At 42.2% G+C, this 26658-nt stretch overlaps 2 protein-coding genes across 5 annotated transcripts in view; one reads left to right on the top strand and one right to left on the bottom strand.

Moving 5' to 3' along the window:
• TMOD2 (tropomodulin 2) overlaps positions 1-10164 on the bottom strand; it is a 70291-nt gene extending 60127 nt beyond the window's left edge. Inside the window, exon 1 of the mRNA XM_025884132.2 lies at positions 10020-10164. The gene's annotated coding sequence lies outside the window, so the exon portion shown is untranslated. The remainder of the gene's footprint in view (positions 1-10019) is intronic.
• Positions 10165-10190: 26 nt separating this feature from the next.
• Positions 10191-24068, top strand: LYSMD2 (LysM domain containing 2). Of its 4 annotated transcripts, none has more exons than XM_025884136.2 (3): positions 10191-10964; positions 22136-22467; positions 23517-24068. In XM_025884136.2, exons 1-3 carry the CDS (start codon positions 10692-10694, stop codon positions 23557-23559), a joined length of 648 nt encoding a protein of 215 aa, XP_025739921.1. In that variant the 5' UTR covers positions 10191-10691; the 3' UTR covers positions 23560-24068. The 4 variants fall into 4 exon arrangements, with proteins under 4 accessions (XP_025739921.1, XP_073733115.1, XP_025739924.1 ...); XM_073877014.1 differs by lacking the exon at positions 10191-10964 and adding an exon at positions 11041-11171; XM_025884139.2 differs by lacking the exon at positions 10191-10964 and adding an exon at positions 11386-11506.
• Positions 24069-26658: the final 2590 nt, after the last annotated feature.

Raw genomic sequence — 26658 nt, 5'->3', positions numbered from 1 at the left:
TGAGCATGGAACGTTTTTCCATTTCTTTGTGTCTTCCTCAATTTCTTTCATGAATATTTAATAGTTTTCTGAGTACAGATCCTTTGCCTCTTTGGTTAGATTTATTCCTAAGTATCTTATGGTTTTGGGTCCAATTGTAAATGGGATCGACTCCTTAATTTCTCTCTCTTCTGTCTTGTTGTTGGTGTATAGGAATGCCACTGATTTCTGTGCATTGATTTTATATCATGCCACTTTACTGAATTCCTGTATGAGTTCTTGCAGTTTTGGGGTGGAGTCTTTTGGATTTTCCACATAAAGTATCATATCATCTGCGAAGAGTGAGAGTTTGACTTCCTCCTTGCTGTTTTGGATGCCTCTGATTTCTTTTTGTTGTCTGATTGCTGTGGCTAGGAGTTCTAATACTATGTTGAATAGCAGTGGTGATAGTGGACATCCCTGCCGCGTTCCTGACCTTAGGGGAAAAGCTCTTAGCTTTTCCCCATTGAGAATGATATTTGCTGTAGGTTTTTCATAGATGGCTTTTATGATATTGAGGTATGTACCCTCTATCCCTATACTCTGAAGAGTTTTGATCAATGCTGTACTTTGTCAAATGCTTTTTCTGCATCTATTGAGAGGATCATATGATTCTTGTTCTTTCTTTTGTTAATATATTGTATCACATTGATTGATTTGTGGATGTTGAACCAGCCTTGCAGCCCAGGGATAAATCCCACTTGGTCATGGTGAATAATCCTTTTAATGTACTGTTGGATCTTACTGGCTAGTATTTTGGTGAGAATTTTTGCATCCATGTTCATCAAGGATATTGGTCTGTAATTCTCCTTTTTGATGGGGTCTTTGGTTTGGGGATCAAGGTAATGGTAGCCTCATAAAATGAGTTTGGAAGTTTTCCTTCCATTTCTATTTTTTGGAACAGTTTCAGGAGAATAGGTATTAATTCTTCTTTAAATGTCTGATAGAATTCCCCTGGGAAGCCATCTGGCCCTGGGCTTTTGTTTGTTGGGAGATTTTTGATGACTGCTTCAATTTCCTTAGTGGTTATAGGTCTGTTCAGGTTTTCTATTTCTTCCTGGTTCAATTTTGGTAGTTGATACATCTCTAGGAATGCACCCATTTCTTCTAGATTATCTAATTTGCTGGCATAGAGTTGCTCATAATATGTTCTTATAATTGTTTGTATTTCTTTGGTGTTGGTTGTGATCTCTCCTCTTTCATTCATGATTTTGTTGATTTCGGGCATTTCTCTTTTCTTTTGATAAGTCTGGCCAGGGGTTTATCAATCTTGTTAATTCTTTCAAAGAACCAGCTCCTAGTTTCGTTGATCTGTTCTACTATTCTTTTGGTTTCTAGTTCATTGATTTCTGCTCTGATCTTTATTATTTCTCTTCTCCTGCTGGGTTTAGGCTTTATTTGCTGGTCTTTCTCCAGCTCCTTTAGGTGTAGGGTTAGGTTGTGTATTTGAGACCTTTCTTGTTTCTTGAGAAAGGCTTGTATTGCTATATACTTTCCTCTCAGGACTGCCTTTGCTGCATCCCAAAGATTTTGAACAGTTGTGTTTTCATTTTCATTGGTTTCCATGAATTTTTTTAATTCTTCTTTAATTTCCTGGTTGACCCATTCATTCTTTAGTAGGATGCTCTTTAGCCTCCATGTATTTGAGTTCTTTCTCACTTTCCTCTTGTGATTGAGTTCTAGTTTCAAAGCATTGTGGTCTGAAAATATGCAAGGAATAATCCCGATTTTTTGGTACCAGTTGAGACCTGATTTGTGACCTAGGATGTGATCAATTCTGGAGAATGTTCCATGGACACTAGAGAAGAATGTGTATTCCATTGCTTTGGGATAGAATGTTCTGAATATGTCTGTGAAGTCCGTTTGGTCCAGTGTGTCATTTAAAGTCTTTATTTCCTTGTTGATCTTTTGCTTAGATGATCTGTCCATTTCAGTCAGGGGGGTGTTAAAGTCCCCCAGTATTATTGTATTGTGGTCAATGTGTTTCTTTGCTTTTGTTATTAATTGCCTTATATAGTTGGCTGCTCCCATGTTAGGGGCATAGGTATTTACAATTGTTAGATCTTCTTGTTGGATAGACCCTTTAAGTAGGATATAGTATCCTTCCTCATCTCTTATTACAGTCTTTGTTTTAAAATCTAATTTGTCTGATATAAGGATTGCCACCCCAGCTTTCTTTTGGTGTCCATTAGCATGGTAAATGGTTTTCCACCCCTTCACTTTCAATGTGGGGGTGTCTTTGGGTCTAAAATGAGTCTCTTGCAGACAGCACATCGATGGGTCTTGTTTTTTAATCCAATCTGATAGCCTGTGTCTTTTGATTGGGCATTTAGCCCATTTACATTCAGGGTAACTATTGAAAGATAGGAATTTAGTGCTGTTGTGTTGCCTGTAAGGTGACTATTACTGTATATTGTCTGTGTTCCTTTCTGGTCTATGCTGCTTTTAGGCTCTCTCTTTGCTTAGAGGACCCCTTTCAATATTTCTTGGAGGGCTGGTTTCGTGTTTGCAAATTCCTTTAGTTTTTGTTTGCCCTGGAAGGTTTTTATCTCTCCTTCTATTTTCAATGACAGCCTAGCTGGATATAGTATTCTTGGCTGCATATTTTTCTTGTTTAGTGCTCTAAATATATCATGCCAGTCGTTTCTGGCCTGCCAGGTCTCTGTGCATAGGTCTGTTGCCAATCTAATGTTTCTCCCATTATAGGTTACATATCTCTTCTCCCAAGCTGCTTTCAAGATTTTCTCTTTGTTTCTGAGACTTGTAAGTTTTACTATTAGATGTCGGGGTGTTGACCTATTTTTATTGATTTTGAGAGGGGTTCTCTGTGCCTCCTGGATTTTGATGCCTGTTTCCTTCCCCACATTAGGGAAGTTCTCTGCTATAATGTGCTCCAATATACCTTCTGCCCCTCTCTCTCTTTCTTCTTCTTTTGGGATCCCAATTATTCTAATGTTGTTTCATCTTATCGTATTGCTTATCTCTCAAATTCTGCCCTCCTGATCCAGTAGTTGTTTATCTCTCTTTTTCTCACCTCTTTATTTTCCATCATTTGGTCTTCTATATCGCTGATTCTCTCTTCTGTCTCATTTATCCTAGCAGTTAGTGCCCCTATTTTTGATTGCACCTCATCAATAGCCTTTTTGATTTCGACTTGGTTAGATTTTAGTTCTTTTATTTCTCCAGAAAGGGTTTCTCTAATAACCTCCATGCTTTTTTCAAGCCCAGCTAGTATCTTTAAAATCATGATTCTGAACTCTAGGTCCGACATCGCACTAATGTCCGTATTGAGTAGGTCCCTGGCAGACAGTACTACCTCTTGTTCTTTTTGTTGAGGTGATTTTTTTCGTCTTGTCTTTTTGTCCAGAGGAGAATAGATGAATGAGAGAACAAAATGCTAACAGGTTAACAATGTCCCCAGAAAATATACTCTAATTAAATCAGAAAAGACCTGAAACCAGGGGAAAAGAAAGGGAAAGAAAGAAAAAGAGAAAAAAAAAAAAGAAAAAGGTAAAAACAGAACAAAACAAAACAAAAAAAACAGAATATGATCAAATATGATCAGGCTGGTGCATAGATCAGTGCCACACACTAGATTTTGGTGTATTTTAGTCTGTTAGAAGAAAGTGCCTCCTAAAATTTTAAAGAAAGACATATATGTACAAAATAAGGGTTGATACAATGAAGGGATGGAATATGACTGTAAAGATGAAAATTATAAAAAATTTTAAAAAAGGAATTGATAAGATGTTTGAATAAAGAAGAGGATTAAAAAAAGGAAAGAAAGAAAGAAAAAGGGGGGAGAGAATGTGATCAGGCAGGAGACTTGAACAAAGCCATACACTAAAGATTTAGGGTATATTTTGATATGTTAGAAGAAACTGTATCTCAAAATTTTAAAGAGAGAACAACGTATCTGCCAGAAATAAGGGTAACTACTATGAAGGGATAGACTATGACTCTAAAAATGAAAAATAAAAATGTTTTTTTTTTAAAAAGGGATTGGTTAGATGTTGGTTGAAAAAGGGAAAAAGAAAAATAAAAAAAAAGTTAAAAAATTAACTTTGAAAGACTAATGAATCATTGTAAAAAAGCCATGAATTCTGAGACGAACCATGAGAGATGATGGACTCTGAAAAACAAACTGAGGGTTCTAGAGGGGAGGAGGGTAGGGGGATGGGTTAGCCTGGTGATGGGTATTAAAGAGGGCACATTCTGCATGGAGCACTGGGTGTTATGAACAAACAATGAATCATGGAACACCACACCAAAACAAATGATGTAATATATGGTGATTAACAATAAAAAAATTAAAACAAAAAAGCCATGAATTCTGTGTGCAGTATTCCCCTAGTGCTGGAGTTCTGCCGTTCTTATTGATCGGTAAACTTGGTCTTGGCTGGCTGTTGGTGCTGATCTTCTGGGGGAGGGGCCCGTTGCCGTGGTTCCCAAATGTCTTTGCCGGAGGTGGAATTGCCCCGCCCTTGCCGGTCCGGGCCAAGCAATCTGTTCCGGTTTGCTCTCAGGAGCTTTTGTTCCCTGCAAGCTTTCCGTACAGTTTTGGAGGATGAGAGTGAAAATGGTGGCCTCCCAATCTCCGCCCCGGAGGAGCCAAGAACTCGGGGCCCCGCTCCTCAGTGCGCCCCCAGAGAAAAGCAGTCACTCCCGTCTCCCCGGTCTCCGGCCACACTCCGTGCTCACTGGCCTGTGACCGAGCTTTTCTATCTCTGGCACCCGACCCCGTGTGGAGTCTGCAAACCCAGCGGGTCCCTGCGGTGCGCTGCCACGCAGCTCCTCCCAGGGAAGGAAGGGGAGTCTCCCCGGATCTGCCACTTGTTGGGTCCCTGCTGGAGGAGCAGTGGCCCGACTGGGCCGTGGATCACAGTTTATGGCAACCCCAAGCTGAGAGCCCGCGCCTCTGCTCCGTCTCTGCAGCCGGCTTCCCCCCTCTGATACCTGGGAGCTCTGCCGCACTCAGGCACCCCCGGTCTTTTTGTGACCCCGAGGGTCCTGAGACCACACTGTCCTGTGAGGGTTCCACCCCCTGCTTAGCCACTGGAGCGATGTCCCGCAGCGAAGCTGACTTCTAAAAGTTCTGATTTTGTGCTCCGCGGCTCTATCACTTGGCAGAAGCGGCCAACGGAGGCCCCCTCCCCCGCCGTTTATCCTCCCGAATATTGCCTCGAATTCACTTCTCCGCACGTCCTACCTTCCAGAAAGTGGTAGCTTTTCTGTTCAGAGAGTTATTGCTTTTCTTTTCTTCCATCTCCTGTTGAGTTTGTAGGTGTTCAGAATGGTTTGATCCCTATCCAGCTGAATTCCTGAGACCAGATGAAATCCAGGTCTCCTACTCCTCCGCCATCTTGCTCCCGGAAGCTCCCCTCTTGTTTTGATACATAAGGCTGTCCCTTTTTTAAATTGCCAGCTTAGTTATGAATTTCATTTTAAAAATTAATCTAAATTAAAAATACTTGTAGTAGGAGGACTTCATGTAAGTTTAGACATTCTAGCTTGCTAGATCTAGAACTCTAGATATGTGCTTCTTCAACTTTACTAGATATTGTCATATAGCTCTTTAAAGTGGTTGCATCAGTTTATATTGCCAACACTGTCTGAGATTTCCTTTTGTTTGACAATTTCACCAGTACTAAGACTTGTCCAGTTGTTTAATTTTTGCCAATCTCGTGCCTGTGGAATTGTAGTTTTAAATTGAATTTCTCTGCTTATTGGTGGCATTGAACATCTTCCCCTAGGTTTGTTGTCCATTTGAGTTTTATCTTCTGAAAAATTTTGACCATTTTTCTAGTGTTTGGCTTTTTATAACTCATAGGCATCTTAATATATTCTGGATAATAATAGTTTGTCAGCTATATGTATTCAAACGTATTTTTCCATTTTATACCCTTTTATTCAAATTGTAAGGCACTTTAAAAATATTTATTTATTTTAGAGAGAGAGAGAGAGGGGAGGGGCAGAGGAAGAGAGAATCTTAAGCAGACTCTGTGCTGGGCCCAGCATTGGGCTCAATCTCATGATCCTGAGATCATGACCTGAACTGAAACCAAGAGTCAGACATTTAACCAACTGTGCCACCCAGGTGCCCCTAAGGTACCCTTTAAGGCACAGAAATTTTTAATGTTGATATACAGAATTTACCAGTCTTTTTTTCTCTTTGTAGTTTGTTATTTGGTATCTTGCTTAAGAGATCTTTTGTTATCCCAAAGTTATAAAGATATTGTTCTAAAAGCATTAAAGTTTGCTTTTCCCATTTATATCTCAATCTGTAACTGATTTTGGTACATGGTATAAGAGAGAGCTCTAACTTGATTTTTTTTTTCACATTACAGTGCCAACAGCATTTATTGCCATACATTAACTTTCTCTGATATGTATTGGCCTGTTTCTGGGCTTCCTTTGTTGTTCCTTTGTTATATTTGTCTATCCTGGCAGTATTACTGCCATGGTATAGTTCTCATTGCTGCATTGTAAGTCTTGATGTGTGAAGGTAAGTCCCTCTTCCTCATTCTTCTTCAGGAAATGTCTTGCTCTTCTTAGCTCTTGGTCTTATTTTAAGATAAGACTGTCATGTCCTTTGAAGAATCCTATAGGGATTTTTTTGGAATTTCAATGAATTTATATATTAGTTTGGGAAGGAAATGATATTTTCATTATTTTTCATCTTCCCATCCATAAACATGGTATATCTCTGCTTTTATTTCCATCTTCTTTTGTATTTTTTAGTAGAATTTTATAGTTTTTCTATGTAAAGCATGCTTTCTTCTTCTTAACTTTATTCCTAAATTTTTTTTTTTTTTGGTATCTAGATAATCTTTTCCACAATTATATTTTCTCATTGGTTGATGCAATTGATATTTGCATATTGATTTTTCTGTGTTATAGCTTTGAAGTTTGAACAGTTCCAATGCAGATGTTATTTGTATTTGCTGTAAACATTTTAGTGTTGTCTATTATCAATAAACAAGTTTATTTCTTATCAATCTTCCTTTCCCTTTCTCCTCCTTTTTCTTATTGCATTGGCTAGGGACTCCAGAATAAAATTAAATAGAAGCAGTAATAGAAGGCTTCCTTTTCTGGGGTGACTGGGTGGCTCAGCTGGTTGGGCGTCCAACTCTTGGTTTTGGCTCAGATTCTGATCTCACGGGTGGTGAGACTGAGCCCCACGTCACGCTCCTTATTCAGTGGGAGTCTGCTTGGATATTCTCTCCTTCTGCCCCTTCCCCTGCTTGTGCTTTCTCTCTCTCTCTCTAAAATAAATAAATAAATCTTTTAAAAAAAAAGGCTTCCTTTTCTTATTCTTGACCTCAAAGGAAATGCTTCTTTTTTTAAATTTAAATTTAAATTTAAATTTAAATTAAATTTATTTATTTTTAAAGTAGGCTCCATGCCCAGCATGGGGCCCAGTGCAGGGGTTGAACTCAACCCTGAGATCAAGAGTCAGACACTTAACCAACAGAGCCACCCAGGCACCCCCAAAGGAGATGCTTCTAATGCTTCACTATTAATTGTGAGGTTTGCTCTGTGTTGTAGGTAGATATACAAAACACCAATATTGAAGTTCTGGTTGAAGAAGGAGAAATAAATATACAAAAAATTCATCCTTGGGGTGCCTGGGTGGCTCAGTCAGTTGAGCATCTGCCTTTGGCTCAGGTCATGATCCTGGGGTCTTGGGATTGAACCCCACATTGGACTCCCAGCTCAGTGGGGAGCCTACTTCTCCCTCTCCCTCTGCCTGCTCCCCCTGCTTGTGCTTTCTCTCTGTCAAATAAATAAATAAAACCTTTAAAAAAATTCATTCTAAGCCATAAATTATAGATACTAACTTTTATTATTTAGATTATGGAGAATTCAATATAAAACTTACAGGAAGATTAAATATTTGGAAACAGCCCCAATATCTAAGGAAAAAAAACCTCCCAAAGAACCCTAACTATAAAATATCAAACAGGTATTAATTCAAGCTGATTAATTCCTGAGATCTACAAGAAATTCTAGTGAAGATCACAAAAAGGAATCATGGAGAAAATACTGAGAATTGTGTAGGATTTATTTCAGAGCATTTTATAACTGTTTTGGAGGTGTTTTATGATCTAGGATTTCTTAGGGCAGGAGAAGTTGAAAATAACTGGGGACAGCTTAGAAACTTGCCCTTCTGAGAGGGAGGTAGTATGGCTTTTGAATCTCTCTGTATTTTTGTTGGTACTTTTGTTTTTTTCTTGCATTTTTACAGAGGCCTTGGTCGTTTGTAAAGTAGTTAAGTGATCATCACCTAGCCTTTTTCCTACTTGGCTCATTTTCTGCCGCTTATTTTAGGTACCAACTGTTCTATCTTTTGGTATTTTCTGACTTCTCAAAGTCATCTTCCTGGTTTCTTATTTAGGCCTTTCTTTCACCCCTTTAACTGAGCACTTCCCAAACTGCTGAAATTCTGAGAAAGAGGGGTTCCGTGGTCAAATGAGTCTGGAAAATACAGTGTTAGGCCAAACCTAATAGCTTACTTTACTGCAGGCCTTCTAGAACCTTCAGTATTCTAATGTGCATTGTGAATCTCCAAAAGGAAAATATAGCTTGTAGTGTTTCCCCAATTAATTGATCATTGAACTTCTTCCAAAGAACACCTAATAACAACTCATATAACCCAGTTATTACTCTTCAAATAAAAACTTCCAGTTCTTGTAAACGTTTCCTTAGTGGAAGACATGTTATATGTTCTCTCACTACGAGGTTGTGAATTCTTTGAGGACAATTTCTTTTTCTTGAAGTATTTTCTGATCTCATTATACATTGAAACTCTGGCATTCTTCCTCTCTTCTAGTTCCTGGGATGGGCACAATGGATACCACTCAAGAGTTCATGTATGGCACAATCTTGCTAAATAATCCCATTTAGCTTTCAGGATCTTTGTACTACACCTCAGTTCAACTACTTTTGATGCTTTATTGAAGCCTCTGAGCTAGGCATTGCTGGTGCTAAAAAGATGAGTAAGATCTAGTTACACCTCACTGGAGAACATGTAGAGGAAGTAAGCATATGACACAAAACACAAGTTAAATGCTAAACAAGAGGTACAAACTACCTTGGGGTTCAATGGAGAAACAATAACAGTTGGGTGGCTAGGGAAGGGAGACACATGGGAAGAATCAGAAAAGATTTCCTGGAGGATGTATCATGTGGGATGGGCCTTAAATTTTTTAAAAATACAGAAAGGGTATAGAAGAGTGGCATTACAGGTGGGGATGTATAGCATATGCAAACAGGAAGGTAGGGAAGAGGGGCAAGTTCAAGTGGCTGTGTCTGGCAGGATGTGCACAGGGTAAGTTGTAGATAGGATATGATCAGAGCATGGATAATAAAAATAGAATACTTTGGGTGCCAATGTGAGTTATGTTAATGCTGCTGTCCTCAGGGAGCCATTGAAGAATTTTTGAGTGGGAGGGTGATGTGAGGACCACTTGCTCCTCTCCCATCCTTTGTGGTGTCTCCAAGCTCTAGTGTCTTTGCCTCTGTCCAGCTCAGCGACTTACAGAAACTTCAGCCAATGAATTAAACTTCCAGCCTCCTGACTTGCATATTGGGTACCTCCTCCCGCAGAGCTGTCCAGAGTGCAACAGAAACCATGGCGGCACACTCTAGTAAATGCATACCCGCTCTATGTAGAATACTGTCAGAAGCCAGCATGTTGAGGAGAGAGTGTTCAGATGAAGAATAGAGATAAGAGGCCATCAGTAGATTTAATGATAATACTTTGTGGAGTTATGATTTCAGTGTCTTAAAGAGGAAACTGATAAGAAAAAAAGATGGGTGCAGATAGTAAATTTTAAGTAGCGAGCCACGAGAATGGATGTAGCTAGTGAGCCTGGAGAACTGGCTGTATCTAGTCACTCGTTCCAGGCAGCTCAGGACTAAAATTGGCACGGGGGTGGGGTGGCGGGCAGGGAAGAGTGAAACCCAAACAACTGGAGGGTTGGTTTGAGGTCACCCACCTGGTGTAATGTTCAAAGGCCTATCCCTTCTGCTGTAATGTTGAAAGGCCCGGACCCTCCTGGCTGTTGAGATGGGTCTGGAGAAACGGTGTGTGTTTAATGGCCTCAATATCTTCTGTGACGTGGACTTTGAGGTCATCAGGGCAGTCGGGTGGGGGGAGGGCAGTACCCTTCATGGGAGAGCTTGGAGGTCTGAGAAAGCTGGCGCCTGCTGGGGAATCAATATAGGAAGCAGAGCAAAGCTTTGGTGTTTTGCAGTGGTCGGGGCAGGGCTCTCTAGAACCTGTGGGCATGCCGCAGGGTTTCACCGGCTCCGAGGACGCCTGAGGATGGGCCCTCCGTAGTCCCCGCGGCCGCGGGCTTTAGTGCGCCCCGCTTCCTCGCACCTCAGGGCCTGCCCCGCACCGGCTAGCAGGGTGGAGCCGCGGCGCTCGGCCCGGCGGCTGCGGGATCTCGTCTCGCTCTTCCGCTTGCAGGTGCGCCCGGGGAAGGCGGGACGCGCAGGAGGGGGGCGCCCGCCATGCCCGGCCCGCAGCTCCGCGTCGCGGCCTCCAGCCCGCCGCCCCCGCGAAACGGCCATCCGCAGCCCCTGTGAGGAGGAAGAAGAGGCGGTGGCGCAGAAGGCGCCACCCCCTTGGCGAGCTTCGCGACCCGGCGGCCTCCGCAGGACCCATGGCGGATTCCTCGCCCGCGCTCTCCCTGCGGGAAGGCGGCCCCCGAGCGCCCCGGCCCTCGGCCCCCTCGCCGCCGCCGCGCTCGCGCTCGGGCTCCGAGTCGGAGGAGGCCGAGCTGTCGCTGAGCCTGGCCCGCACCAAGACCCGCTCGTACGGCAGCACCGCCAGCGTGCGGGCGCCGCTGGGCGCCGGCGTCATCGAGCGCCATGTGGAGCACCGGGTCCGCGCCGGCGATACGCTGCAGGGCATCGCGCTCAAGTACGGAGTCACGGTGAGCAGGGCGCGCCGCGGCGGCGGGGGCCGGCGGCACGGGCGGGGGCTCGGGGCGGGGGCTCGGGGCGGGGGCCGGAGCGCCGGGGGTCGCGCCGGCGGCCATCTGGCCCCCTGCGCTCGCCTGGCGCGCGCTGAGGGCCGCGACAGTGGTCGCCGAAGGTGGTTCTGTAGCCAGAGGGGCAGGCCGCCGAGGCTCCCTCCCCAGGTAGGTGCATGGAGTTCCCGGTGTCCTGCCCAGATCCGTGAGGAAGGCCAAAGAGTACCAGGGAGCCACGTTCACCCGATGTTCAGTCCAGATTACACCACCGTAGTGCATATTTACTCAAAGTCCAGCTGAGGTGTGGACTCAGGCAGAGAATTTTGTTTTCTCTGTAAACAAGCGCTGTGATGAGTCAGCGATGGTACATTTGTTTCCGCAGGATGGTTCTGGTTTTTATCGATTATGCTGCTTTATTTAGAAGTAAAATTACACCCCTGGGCTCACTGGCAACTGTGAATGTGACACCTGTCGCTAAGCTGCAGCCCAGAACTGGGGTCTAGGTGAGCTGGAGAGCTGTGTTTATTATAAATTTATAAGTGTGTTTGTCCTAAATATATTGCATTACACCTCTGGGAAGAACATGGAAACTTGAGGGAGCATATTCTCTCATTAAAATTACTTATAATTAACTCTGAGCCATGTGATGGCCTTTTTGCATTTGAGTTCTGGATCAGTTTTCAATGTTCTTTCCTGAAACACCTTAGACACGAATGGGAAGAAAGGGATCTTATCTGTATCTTTCTCTTGAAGTGAAACTTTCTGGCCCTTAACAGAATGATAGAGACTAATTTATTTTGCACCTTCTAGCTGATACTGTATGTTTACCTAGCAGGTCGTTTAAACATTTTGAGACCAGGGATCTTGCTGTGCAGACCTATACCGATAGTATCATGCCATGGATAGTCCCTTTCCCTCTGCCTGGGAGTTTCTAAATGTGAACATAGGACTGCAGTTCTTATGCACATCAGTAAGGCCTGGTTTTGGGTGAGGGCCAGAGGAAAACAGAATTGGGGAATATCGTAGCTACCTTCTGCTGAATGCCTGCTGCCTGCCAGGTGTTACATTTGTCCTGTTCCATCTTGTTTTTATTCAATTTGATTTTCCTAATGAGCCTTGGAGGTAGGTGTAATTACCTTTTTACCTTTTTTACAGATGGGAGGATGGATGAGAGGTAAGGATATTATCTAAGTATGTTTATTCATTGAGAGCAGCTTGAATTAGCACAGTGATAAAGCATTTGCTTTTATCTAGATATTACTTCTGATTTCCATCCTTATTTCTATCCTAGTCTTATCAAGAGCTCTCTTAGCATCTTGGTTACTGAAGAAGGAAGGTCTCTTCTGTATGGTTTCTATATGTCCTACCTCCTGGGCCAGGGTGACTGCACCAGGAATCCATGGTATCTGGAGAAGTGTTATTTCCCTGGTCCCTACCCACAGAAGTCTCTAGAGCCCAGGGCCCTCCATGGCTGCACTTGAGTGGCTAAACATACTAAACATTGTAGTATGTTTAATAGCATCTCTGACCTCTGCCTGTTAGATGCCAGTAAGGCCCCCAACCCCCACCCCCCATCCAGACATTGCCAAATGTTCCCTAGGAAGAAACTCACTCTTCATTAAGAACCACTGGTTTATTACATGTGTATCATTTACTTTAGGCCCTGAACTATAGTTGATGACATTTTTAGATTCCATAGAACCAGTGAAAGTGATAATTTTTACTGTAACAGTGAAGTGATATTATTGCTTTAATAGGCAAATATTAATTGGATTTACTCATTGTAAATTGAGATTTTAGGTGGATGCTAAAAAGGCAGAAAAGTTTTTTTCTTTCCCTGACTGAACAGAAAGAAGTTGAATTAGTTAAGTTTCTAATATTGACTACCAAGATCATAAGCATATTTAAATTATTGTGATGATATGTTGGAGATTTAGAGACCCAAGGCAGTGCACCTGGAAATTAAGACTCAGTCCAGGCAAACATTTGAATTTAACATCCCACGTCTGGCAAGAGCCGAGCATGGCTCTGCTGTCTTACTTAGAGGAGCTGGAACTCTCAGAGAAGCCTGTCTGCTGATGACAGCTCTCCAGGCCCCCAGCTGGGAGTCCAGGCAGGACTCCAGTCCCTCAGCATGGAGAGACTGGTAAGAGCCAGTAGTATTTTAGGTAGAGGGATGTTCCCAGAACAAAGACTCTGACAAGGTGTGAAGGTAAATGTCTGGTTTTCCACACTGGGTTTCCAGGGGAACAAATTGGAAACTGGTTATCTGAAGTGGTGCTCAATGGCTAGCAGCAGGGTACATCCCAAGATGTGGGGGGAGAGAGGTGTTCCTCCAACTTGCCTGGCTAGAAGAATGCCCTGGGGCAAACTAAAAATAAAGAATCCTAACTGACCTTGAGCCTACTGAATCAGAATATCCAGAAAAGGAGCCCAGGAATCTTCATGTTTTACAAGCATGGCCTGTTTCTTGTTCCCAAAGCACTGTCCTTCCTGGAGTCTTAGCACTTGCTGTTCCATCTATATGGAACAGTCTTTCCCTGATAGCTGCATGGAAGGTTCACGTCATGGGTGTCTGACCTGTGCAGTCACACAGGGCCCCATGCTTAGAAGAGCCCTGCACTGCACTTGGTGTCATGCTCTACTATTGCCAACTTGAAAAAAGAATTGTTAAAGATTCTATTTATTCGTTTGAGAGAGGGAGAGAGAGAGAGAAAAAAAAACAACACGAACAGAGGGGAGAGGCAGAGAGAAAGGAGAAGCAGACTCCCTGCTGAGCCGGGAGCCTGATGCAGGTCTCGATCCCGAGGACCTGGAGATCATGACCTGAGCCGAAGGCAGATGCTTAACCACCTGAGCCACCCAGGGACCCCACCATCTTGAAATTTTTAATACTTTGTGAACAGGGCCCCACGTTTGCACTTTTCCCTGGGCCCTGCAAATTATGTAGCTGATCTTGGCTATGTGACTTGCTCCCTCACTGACTTTAAGTTCTTGCTTACATGTCTCCTCCATGAGGCCTTCCTGACTGCTCTGTCAAATTACAGCCCTCTTCCTTTCCCCCCGCCCCTTCCGTGCCTTGTTTCCCAGCAGTGTTTATTGTTCATCCCATTTTCCTTTTTTTTTTTCCAGCGTCTATCTTTTTGGTGTTACGTTAGTGAATAAATAGAAATCTGTGCCCTCATGGAGCTTATAATTTAGTCAGTGGAGACAGAAAGTAAACAAATGAGATATGTTATATGTCAGAGATTGACAAGCAAAATGAAAAGATGAAGCAGGGAAAGGAGAGAAGGAGGGCTAGTGGAGGTGGCTGTAATTTAAAATGATGTGACCACAAAGACCTCACAGAGAAGGAGGCAAGGGGGTGGGTGGGGGGTGTGCAGATATCTGTGAAGAACATTCCAGGCAGCAGGAACAGCAAGGGATGCAAAGGCCTTGAGGTGGGAACATAATTGGCAAGTTCCAGGAATAGTGTACCTGGCGCTTAGAATGCAGTAGGGTGTATTTGGACCAGATCATTTTGGGCCTTGAAAGCCATTGTAAGAACTTTGGCTCTTTCTCTGAGTGAGCTGGAGCACGTTGGAGGAATTTGAACAGAAGAATGGCGTGATCTGATTTGGGCATTAAGAGGATCCCTCTGGCTGCTGCTTTGAGCACACGCTGTAGATGGGCGAGTGCCAAGGCAGGGAGACCAGAAGGATAAAGGCTTTGTAATAATGCGGGTAGGAAGATGGCAGCTTGGAACAAAGCAGCGGAGAAGGAAGTGGTGGTAAGTGGTTGGATTCTAGATGATTGATGCGCTATATATTTTCTGCTTATTTGTTTACTATTTCATTTGAGTATCTCTGCCCGAGAGATGGGCCCAGAGATCCAGGAGGCTTCTCTATAGGAAAGAAGAATGCGGATGTTGGAGAACCTGGCCAGGTCTGACGCCTGATGGAAGCCAGTTCTTCTGCCAGTGCCTTAGAAAATATCTGAAGAACCCTTCCCACATCCCTTTTAAAGTCATTGTTAGTTATTAATAACTGGCATTTATTTTTTTTTACCTGTTTTTATTGAGCCTGGTTTGTTTGAGTCCTTGTGCTACATGCTACAGGATAATACGTGCTTTCCTCTTATTATTTATGGTGAGTTTGTCTACTATTGCTTTCCACTAGCCTGTAGCTACTCGAGAAGCCAGGTCGCTTGTCTGACTCATCTCTGTACATTCTGTGCCTAGCCTGGGTCTTGCACATGGCAGGCCCTCCACATATGTATGGACCTAATCCACAGGCCTGCCTGGAGTGAAATCACTGGGCCCTGGAGTTGAGCAGACCCTGAAAGACGGAGCCCAGGGTAGGGGTTGAGTGACTGGAATTGCAAAGTGTAATTTAAGGCTGGCTCTCCAGCCTAAGGAAAGATTGGTGCTGGTTTGCTCCCCTTCTACCAGCAGGGAGTCTTGACATTGAATTAAACATAGGTTTACATTTGAGCATCTCTACCGAAGAAGCATTTGAGGAAGTGGTCTGGGAAACTGAAACTATTTGGGCTGAGTTGAGAAACTATTAAATACCGTGTTGATTTCAGACACTTATTTGCTTGGGCTGGAATTTCCCTGGCTGTGCCTATCTCTACTGAGACGTTTAGGTCCTTTCCCTAACCCAGTGTTCTAGATTTAGCTATGGCCTTTGTGGTGATCCTAGCTCCTCTCAGTTGGATGCAAGCTTCAGGAGGAAACTCACCGGCTCCAGGCAGCCACTGTGAACTTTTTGGAAACCCTGGAAAAACATCCAGAAAACAGTATACAAACTAAAAGTGAGCAGGAGGCAGTGAGGAGACCTATTATTTGCATAAACTTTCTCATTGTCTCTTTGCTTCCTCCTGGTAGCTTGCCTGCCCTCTCTCCTCTCCAGAGGCCACGTTGCTTCCAGTGCCCTCAATCACTTCCTGTCCGGTTTTATTCCCAGAGTCTTCTCACTTTCTTCCAGCGAGCTGCTAAACCTAGTTGCTTCTTAACATCTCCCCGAACAGAAGTCACCTTGCTGAGAAAAGGTGAAATGATTGTCATTTTAGGGACAACAAGTGTTGTGAATTAGAAATGTAAGTATGTGTAAATCTTTTGTGTTCATAACTTTAGGCCCTGCTGCTGGTAGAAATTGTTGATCCTTGCTGATCAAAGGCAAGAGAACTATAAATAAATAATGCAACATGTAGTGAGAAGTATGGTAAAGTAGCCTTTAGTAGCTTGGGGTTTAATAGATTCTCATAAATTCTTTTTTTATTTATTTTTATTTTATTTATTTTTGGGGGGAGGCACAGAGGAAGAATCCTCATGTATTCTTTTTTTAAAAAAGTTTCATTGAGGGACGCCTGGGTGGCTCAGTCAGTTAATCATCTGCCTTCGACTCAGGTCATGGAGAAAAGGATCATAATATCTTCTAAGAGTTCTAATTTACTGTTCTCTGCTTTATGTGTTCCGAACACAACCCAGGTCAGCGTTGGGACCGTACCAGAAAACTGCAATTTTCAAAGCCTGTAACAAATTAAATCCTTGAGCTATCCAAAACTTGAAACAGCTGTAGTTATTCTATGTATGATTTCAGCTCAAGTCATAATCTTGGGGTCCTGGGATTGAGCCCTGAGTCAGGCTCTGAGCTCAGCGGGGAGTCTGCTTGGAATTCTCTCTCCCTCTGCCCCTTCCCACTCTCATGCGTACATCTCCTTTTCTCCCCCCCCCCGCTCTCTAAAATAAATAAATAAAATCTTTAAAAATAAATAAATAAAATAAAATCCAGTTTTTTACCTTGGCATCCAAGGCCCAATGTGGCCTAGAGTTTTGCTCATTACTCCCTATACTTCAGCCACACTGTTTTTTTCCTGTGCTGGGGCCTTGCAACTGCTCTTTCTCACTGGAATGCTGCTTTTTTTTTCCCCCTGGCTTTTTGATTGGCTAGTTTATTCCTTAACTTTATTATGAGTCCAGAGTTTGCAACCTGTTCAGTTGGTTCAAGCCAGCACTTGTAGAGGAAAAAACAAGTTAAGATCAAATTTATCACCTTGGGGGGAAAAAGAAAACAAAGAGCTTGCATACCTCAGGGCAGTGACAACATATAATGTTAATTATCTGGGCTTGGTTTCATGAAATTTTTTTTATATATTCTTACTTTGTAGGAGAAATATTTTTTATTGTGAGAAATTCCTGCTTCCTTCTCATTTGCTAAATAAATACATGTTAGAATCTGCCTTTACTTGTTATTTTCTCACTTTTAACCAGTAATAATAAGATAGCAACTATTATCATTATCTTTTTTGAGGGCTTCCTGGGGGCTATGCATTATCCTAAATACTTTACAAAGCCAGGGTTTGAACCCAGAAAGTGTGGCCCCAGAGCCCCTGTTTCTAACTACTATCTTGTATTAGGCTCATTTCATCTTCAGACTCAAATCTGCCAGTCCTTAGATTGGTCCCCACCTTGATGCTAACTATGTCTGGATATCCCCGATGTCCTTGATGCTGTATCCCATCTAGACTATAGGGTGAATGTACACCTTAAATGCTTGCTGATGATACTGAGATGGAGATAGCATAGTCTCTGACTTCAGGAAGCTCATAGGCTAGTGAAAGAGGCAATTCTATAGGTGAATCAATGGGATGATATACAAGAACTAAGGGAACCCTGCCCTTCATTCCCTGTGCTCCTTGACTATACCCAGCTGTTGACTCAGGTACCTTGTCTTGTGGTCCCTGTCATTGGCCCTTCGCCTAGCTGTGATGGGCTGTCTTGTTTTTTTTTTTTTTAAAGATTTTATTTATTTATTCGAGAGAGAGAATGAGAGATAGAGAGCACGAGAGGGAAGAGGGTCAGAGGGAGAAGCAGACTCCCCGCCAAGCAGGGAGCCCGATGTGGGACTCGATCCCGGGACCCCAGGATCATGACCTGAGCCGAAGGCAGTCGCTTAACCAACTGAGCCACCCAGGCGCCCCGGGCTCTCTTGTTTTGAATGATAGATGTATGGGTCAAGGTTCTGACAGGAAACAGATAGTGGGCGTGGGGGGTGTGTGGCCAAAGAGAATTTAGTGAAGGAACATTTACAGAAGTATGAGCAGGGCTGAGGGAACCACCAAGGGATGGTGAAGCACCTGAGACTAGCAACAGCAGGGAGACATTACCCTAAGGCTTGAAGGGCAAGGGGAAGAAGTGGTGTACCCCACACGAGGAAGGCTGGAGCCATGGATGAGGGAGCGGTTACCTGGCAGGAACTCTGCCATAGAGGAGTGCAGCCACTGGAGACATGGTGCTGTATCTTTCTGCTCATGACTTCCTTTGGAACACCCACTGGCATTCCAAGGACAAGGGGGCTTAGGTAATGCAGTTCTTAAGAGGTCAGTCTCCTGGGGTTCAGAATAGGCTCAAGAAGAGTTGGGGTTGGATTGGGTGGTGGGGGTGTATTGAAAGAGAGAGTCACTAGCACAGCAGATGATTTATTGTCCCTTTCTGGTTACTTCCCTGGGTTAATCTTTTTTTTTTTTTTTAAAGATATTTATTTATTAGAGAGAGAGAATAAGTGAGAGAGAGAGAGAGCGAGCACAAGCCAGGGGGAGAGGCAGAGGGAGATCAGACTCCCCGCCGAGCAGGGAGCCCTACGTGGTGCTCAGTCCCAGGACCCTGGGATCATGAACTGAGCCAAAGGCAGATGCCTAACTAACTAAGCTACTCAGGCGCCCCTGGGTTCATCTTTTATGACTATTCCTCTGACCTGTTTTAATTAATTAATTAATCCATCCATCTATCCTAAGCACTTAATGTGTACAGGTCTTTGTTAGCCCCAGGGAAGATATAGAAATAAAAGTGCTTGTCCTGAAGGAATTCAGTTGATGCTTGATATTCTCAGCCCTGCCTCGGCACTCAGATCTGGTGTTCCTTTCAGTTTCTGTCCTCCATCATTATTCTCAGAAAATAATAGGCCCCTGCCAATAAGCGTTTTGAAGAGCACTGTATCAATGAAGGTTCTTTGATTTACAAGTGATAGAAGACCTAACTCAGATTGGCTTAAGCAAAAAACAAAAACAAACAAAAAATGGAGTTTATTGGGTCATGGAACTGAAAGGCCCTAGGGTATTCTAGCTTTAGGCTTTGATTCAGAGAACTGATTGCTCTCCTCCCAGATGGCCTCAGGTTCCATGAGGTGGGGGGATAGCTGCTCTTTCCAGCAGAAAAAATACAGAATCTTTCCCCTCCCAGACCCAGCAAAAGTCTCCCTGCATCTTTGAATTGTTCCAAGATGGGACTGTGACCTATCATGAAAGCCAGGACACTGTGACACTCCAAAGGGCAAGCATGAGTCATATGCTCACCCTGGAGTGTGTGGGGGGGGGCATTGCTCAGTGCCATTGGAAGCCCACATACTAAGATGGAGGAGGTAGATGCTAGCTTGTAAAAAAAAATAATAAGGGGTATTAAAGGCAGAGTAGAATATACCTGAACCTCCTATGGATAATGTATTCCAAGTTATTTAAATCTCTTAAATCAAAGCCTGAACCAGACCAGAGGTACTAGGGTTTTCAGATTTTTAATTTTGTCTCCTAAATGCACCTGCCTATTCCATGCCTCTCTTCCTTACCCTTACCTTCTCTCTTTTAATCAGAAACTAGAACACAAAAGACCCCCCCTCCTCTACACAAAAGACACTTTAATGTAGTATCTTTAAAAGAAAAAAAAAAGCTTTAAGTGTACCATTTGTATAGATTCAGCTTATAGTAAGAAATCAGGAGATACAGGGTTCATTTAGGAATCGACTTGTTTTTCAGGCTCTTTGATGTAGAAATCTAATTGTTTCACTCACAATTTGGCATTAAAGGATCCCATAATTTGGCCCCATTAGTCATGCACTTTTATCCTGGTGTTGTATGGACTTCAGAGTCAGACAGAAATCCCAGATCACACATTTATTTTAATTTTTTTTTTTTTTTAATTTGAGAGAGAGTGTGCACGAGCATGAGGGGAGAGGGCCAGAGGAACAGGGAGAAGCAGACTCCTGCTGAACCCAACGCTGAGTCGGGAGCCCAGCGTGGGGCTCGATCCCATGACCCTTGAGATCCTGACCTGAGCCAAAGGCAGATGCTTAACCGACTGAGCCACCCAGATGCCCCTCCAGCTCACATTTAAAGAGCCGTAGACACTTGGTCCAATCGGTCATCTGTGTGTGCGTTAATTTCTTCGTTGGAAAATGTATCATCTGCTGCCAGGTGCTCTGCTAAATATTCTTTCTCTCATATATTTCCTATCTGTGTCTGTCTGCCTACTTACCCACCTACTTCTCTGTCTCCTCTATGCAAGGATGTGTAGACAACCCTGTGAAGGGTGGGTGACTCTTATTTTACACAAGAGGCAACAGGCTGAGGGAAAGGAGGAACCAGCTCACGTGGAGACGGTTGGTGTTGGCGGAGCTGGGATTTGAAACCAGGTCTGTCACATTCCCAAGTCTGCGCGCTCAGCTCTCTTACCAAACCGTCACGGTTCCCTGCCTCAGCAGAAGGAGCTGTACAGAGACTGAGATGGCGTGGGGCACGTGCGGAGCCCAGCGCAGGGCAGTGCTGGGGCTCGCGGGCGGGCAGGTGGGCAGACACCGGCAGCGCGGCTGGGGGACGCACGCGCACGCGGTTCTCCAGCGCACGTTGAGTCCTGTCAGCGCTCACAGCGTTGTGGACTTAGGCATGCGACTTACCTCTCTGGAGTCTCCATTTCTTCATTTGCAAAAGGGAGATGACAGTATCTGGATGGCAGAACTGTTGTGGAGGTTAAATGAGACCCCATGTGTAGATTCCATTCTCCCTTTCCACCCCCACCTCCCATCCCCATCTCTGCGCTCTGCGGGAGGCATCCACAGGCTGGGAAGGAGTTTGAGGGTATAGAAACTGTATTAAATCCTAGCTGCTTCATCTGCCAGTGTATGATGGTTCCATGGTCCACAGTCTCTCTGAGTTTTGTTTCTTTTATTTGTAAAGTGGATCTTCAAATACCTGCTCCATAGGGTAGGAAATATGAGATAATATATGTAATGTGCTCCCCACCTCCTTTCCTTACCTGTACTGCTTCTACCCCTTCTTTGAGGCCCATCTAAAGTTAAAAGAATCAAAATCAGAGCTCCACCTTCTCTGTGAGGCCTTTCTTTTCTTTCCTTTTTTTTTTCAAGGAGCTTTTTTCTTATTTTTTCCCCCAGGAGTTTTTTATTTTTAATTTTTTATTGTTATGTTAATCACCATACATTACATCATTAGTTTTTGATGTAGTGTTCCATGATTCATTGTTTGTGCATAACACCCAGTGCTCCACGCAGAATGTGCCCTCTTTAATACCCATCACCAGGCTAACCCATCCCCCCCTCCCCTCTAGAACCTTCCGTTTGTTTTTCAGAGTCCATCGTCTCTCATGGTTCGTCTCCCCCTCTGACTTACTCCCCTTCATTCTTCCCCTCCTGCTATCTTCTTCTTTTTTTTTCTTAACATATATTGCATTATTTGTTTCAGAAGTACAGATCTGTGATTCAACAGTCTTGCACAATTCACAGCGCTCACCATAGCACATACCCTCCCCAATGTCTATCACCCAGCCACCCCATCCCTCCCACCCCCCACCACTCCAGCAACTCCGTGAGGCCTTTCTTAATGCCTGCAGCCCTAGTCTACACCATTCTTGCAAATGCTTGTTGTATTTATCCCTGTACCAGCTCCTGTATCCATTAAATTTACCAAACACAATTCCAGAGACAAGGGAAGTGCTCCGTAAATAAAATAACAGTACTAGTTTTTTTTTTAAATCAAATAATAGAAATGTCAAAACAAGAATAGAATTTATTAGATAAGCTAAAACTTCAGGGATTTAAGTCTTCTTGGTAAAAGCTGCCTTGTAGGGGAAATATTATAGTGGGGGAAAATTCGTTTTTCCTTTTTTAAAGTTGGGAAACAATTTCCTGACAACTCTTGAAATAACCAGGAGTACCTGGGGAAGTGACTAAACCCAAATTAAGAATCTCGAATCCAGAGAAAGCATTGCACATATTCTGAGCCTGGATATTTTTAGTTCTGTTTGTGTAATAAACCCTACTAATGGATTTTTTTATATATAACTCTGTATTTCCTTTTTTATATTTTAGATGGAGCAGATTAAAAGGGCAAATAAACTGTTTACCAGTGACTGTATATTTCTGAAGAAAACTTTGAACATCCCAGTTATATCAGAGAAGGCTTTGTTGTTTAATGGACTTAACTCAATAGATTCTCCAGAAAATGAAACTGTTCGTAGCAGTTTTTCTCACGAAGAAGAGCCGGTAGCAGCTGGGGAAGACCTTTCTCCTCCCAGTCCTCAAGAATCCAATGTTCAGCCCATACCGCCTGAAGAAGTGTCAGCTAGAGATTTCCTGCAGAGACTAGACTTACAGATTAAGTTGTCAACGCAGGCAGCCAAGAAACTAAAAGAAGAGAGCAGGTAAAAATATGCTGGTAAAATGTCAGAAGCTGAATAAATTTATGATGTCCTTGCTTGGCTAAGGTTTTGTTGTGTTTTGTTTCTCTTCTTTGCTCTTCTCTGTCCTATTTTTTCCTTTTGCTTTAAAAACTATATTTTAATTCTAGAAAGTCATTTTCAATATATGAAGCCTAAAAAGAACTCCTGCATTCTGCATAGGGCTTTACCTGTTGTCTCTGTTATTTATTATAAAAAGTTGCTTCTTTGGTTCAGTAGCGTAACTGTCCAGCGAGCAATTCTGGATAGCAGCCAAGCAGAAACGTCTCGTTTATCCCGTCAGAGGAAGGACTGCCCTGGGGAATCCTTGTGATCCTAATGCTATTTGTCAAAGACGGTGTCCATTATTTGTTACTGGATGTTTTTCATGTGAGCTTTTTTCTTTGCTCTTTAATTTGGTTCTAGGGCAAATCTTTTTCTCTTCTACAGAATTGATTTTCTTTTTCCTTTATGAATCCAAGAATGGCACAAGCTATTGTGTTTCCTTTTTTGCCCTGGCTACCAGGAAGCTAGCAACTAAAACTGATGTTCAGTTCAACTACTACAGTATTTCTTATGGTTAATATATTCGTACAGTTCTCCTTTTCTTAGTCCTGATTTTTTATTTCTATCTAATTCATCTTATTATATGTATGCTTTTTGTTGTAGGCACATCAAGTCCTTTCGAGGAAAAGGTGGAATATAAAAAATAAAAACAAATATGAATATAATCATTTTATAATTCAGTGTTTTATTTAAATGTAATAGAAAAATGTAAATATATAAGAATATATATTCTTTTTTTTACAAGTACCCTTCTTTATTCCAATAATTGAGATGCCAATAAAATGCAGATAAGGTACACCCTAATGAGTATTTGCATTTCATATAACTTCCAGGGCATGCAAAATATTATAAATTGATACTCCTGCCCTTCTTTGGCAAGTGGATATTAAGGTATATAATAAGTGTACATATTAGTTTTCTGAATAGTGCTTTTAAACACTGATTTATGCTGAATTTCTTTTTTTCAGAGATGAAGAAAGCCCCTGTGCAACTTCCCTCTATCACAGTTAGATGATCAGGGGTGATAATCTAACCTGGATTAAGAGATGGTTGAATCATAAAGAAACCAACAACTGAAGATTCAAAAGCATACATCGTTAAATCACAATTTAGTAGTTCTACCTACTGCAATTGCACTGAAGTGATTATTTCCCTCTGGCTTTCTATAATTTTAAGTTTTTATTATGGCATGAGAGCAAAATTGTATCCTAAAGCTCATCACTTTTGTAGGTGATGGTAGTTTTTAGACTAGTTTTGTAAATACTAGTTAACATAAAGCATCAAAGACTATATACATATTCAAGCTGAAAATGATGTTGACCTGAGAAATCTTAATTATGTGAAATACATGGTTGCTGTTTAAGTGATACTGATTTTGCTATGTGTTTATAACTTAAGTGCTATATATATATTTCGATATGTATTACATATTCTGTATTAATATAAAGAACCAAATTTTGTCTGCTATTTTGTAAAAATAAACTACAAAAGCCTGAGTGAGAAAATAAACTATGTTTTCATATTTGAGTCTTCAATTTTTTCAACAAATGGAAAAATAAAGCTGATTTTTAAAATTATTTTTTAAATGGTGACAGCTTCTCCTCCATTTTAATTGCTTTTATTATTATAATTAGAATTTTAAAAAAGTTTCAATAATCTAAAAGCAAATCATTATGGGTATTAGTAACCTTTGCATTTTCATAATATTTGACCTGATATGTTTGAGATATGGTATAAACACAGAATATGATCAGAAGGAGAAATTATGACACATTGGTGAATTCTAGTTTAGATTTCATTAAGTCACTTTATAAAGAGCGTTTCGTAGGCACTGTGCTCATTTGAATTGAGGGTTAAGTTTTTATTTACATAATTTGTCTTTTTTCATATGTACAGGTTACAGCCATAAATCTTAAGCAAAATATTATTTACAGTTAAACTTTTTTTGGTCTCAGTTTTTATTCAAGTACCAGGTTAAAGAAATCTTTAAGCTTCCACAAAAATTCCCCATATTTATCCCTCGCCTACATCCCCAAGGAATCTGCTTTCTGTGGGGCAAACAGGACTCTCCCCTCATTTTCTCTTCCCCATCTCCCTCCTTCAGGTCTTCCATTAAGCAGGAAACAGGTGCCCTTAGACATCAATGCAGCAGAGCTTATAGAATCAGAACTGCACATCTCCAGCCCTTGAGAGTGACCAACAGGTGCATGCATGGGAAACACTAGTCATCTGCTCTTGTCTTGAATTTCTTATTTATTCATAACATACATACTCCCTGATGTTTTGGTTTTTTTCTCATGCTGTTACCGTCTTTGATATAGGGTGGTTTCTTGATCATGTTTTGCTGCTACCTGGCTAAGGGGAGTTAGTTGGAAGAGGAGAAAACAAAAAAGGAAGGGAAACCATTGTGTATATAAGACAAGGTCTGGGCCTCTCTGGAGGCACAGGAACTTTCAAAAAATGTAAAGTTATCACGCTGTTTAACGTAACATCATCTGAAATTTGAGAGTAATCCAAAAATGCTATCCAAAAGATGTAATATAAGCAGAAATGTAAAATTCAGACCACAATCTTAAAAATATTCTTCTGAGTATTTCTTTGTTGCCTAAGGTCTACTCTTAGCACTTTCTGGCCAAGACATCTCTGTCCTTCACGTTATTAAAAACTCTGGATTTGCTGTGGCCACAGTTGAACTGTCTTGGACCAGAGTACTTTAGTACTGCCTCGGAGGAGTGGACTGCACCACAAGAAACTGGGTTCGAGGCCCACTTTTAACCACTTCTTGGCCATCAGAGTTTGAGCACCAGTTTCCTCATTTCTAAAACAGGGCCGATGATCTCCCTTTTCTTTTTTCTTGGCTACTGCTGGGAGCTAATGAATATCTGTGTGTCAGAAAACTACAATAAACTCCCTAAATAAATGTCTTACTTAAAAATAGACTGCATAGGTATCTAGATAGATTATAGAAAAGTGAATGGATAAAATGCTTTAATTGCAGCCAGAACTTTTTTCCCCCTGATGTACAAGCAGCCTGTTTGGACTGTAGGACATGGGTGAAGGGGTAGGTCATGTTATCAAAGATGACATTAAAATGATCTGACTCACTGTGTTTGGCAAGGATAATTTGGGCATAGGTGTTTTTAGTTCCCACTTACTGCTCCCAGGGAGTACTGGCTTTTCTAGAACAAACTGAGTTTAGTTTGTATGGGTGTCAGGCTTTGGGTTTTGTTTATTTTTACAACTCTAGAGAGGATGGGGAGGAGCAGCAGTGGTTTCCTCCTCGTGAAAAATAACCTCTTAACATTGTCCCTCTACATTCCCCAGCCCTCACCAAAAAGTAGATACCAAGTAGGAGCATTCAAGACAAGTATCAGAAGGCCGTTTGAAGTCATGACAGCTAATACACAAAGCATTATATTATTTTTTAAGATTTCAAGCTGAAATAGATAGAAAAATATGTTATCACTTTATGCTGAATAATGCATTTTCAAAGCATTCTTCGGTTTGGGAGCATTGCCCATTACCATTTCAGGAGGACCTTGGGCCACTGTGTGTTGCTTCCAGGGCTGTGTTTGCAAGGGCAGCTGAGGAAGGGGAGTTGCAGGGACCCTAAGTTCATTAACCTTTTCTTCCAGGAAAGCTTGTTTACCAGCTTTGGTCCACAAAGAAGGGAATGACTTTTATCTATTTCTGTACTACTGCCTGGCCCTCTTGCTCTCTGTTGAGAATACCTTGGCCGGGATTAAATTCAGTTTAGATAACTCAGGTCTGGCAGACATTTTTACTTTGCTTCTGTAGTGTTTATGACCTCATTTTTCTCCTTGGAGAGCACACAGTTATTCCTACTAATAAACAAACGCAATGTCTGGAAATGTCAAATGTCGGGAGAAATTGTTGATGAATCCAGCAAATCCTATGCTTATCTTTCAGGTTCCTTTTTGCACCACTGGGCCTGATAAAGAGCCAGCAGGAACAGCCAAAAAAGCAGAGAGTTATCCTTTAAGCTAGAGAGGCTTTGAGGAAATGTTAATTTATTTTAACTCCCCAAAGGGAACTGGTAGTGGAAACAACATCTTGTAACAGACATATTCTATGAGGTGCTTTGGTACC

This window comes from Callorhinus ursinus, unplaced genomic scaffold (assembly GCF_003265705.2).
Source record: "Callorhinus ursinus isolate GAN/ISIS: 27379988/994484 unplaced genomic scaffold, GSC_fseal_2.0 scaffold25, whole genome shotgun sequence".
Lineage (NCBI taxonomy): Eukaryota > Metazoa > Chordata > Mammalia > Carnivora > Otariidae > Callorhinus > Callorhinus ursinus.
Note: the sequence above shows the minus strand (reverse complement) of the source record. Positions and strands in the feature narration are given on the sequence as shown.

What these genes read in the sequence shown, in the direction of transcription:
- LYSMD2 (XM_025884136.2), top strand. Translation starts at nt 10,692, where the DNA reads ATGGCGGATTCCTCGCCCGCGCTCTCCCTGCGGGAAGGCGGCCCCCGA. An exon ending in CGCTCAAGTACGGAGTCACG is followed by an intron (nt 10,965 to 22,135) that starts GTGAGCAGGGCG and finishes TTTATATTTTAG; the next exon opens with ATGGAGCAGATTAAAAGGGC. An exon ending in AAACTAAAAGAAGAGAGCAG is followed by an intron (nt 22,468 to 23,516) that starts GTAAAAATATGC and finishes TCTTTTTTTCAG; the next exon opens with AGATGAAGAAAGCCCCTGTG.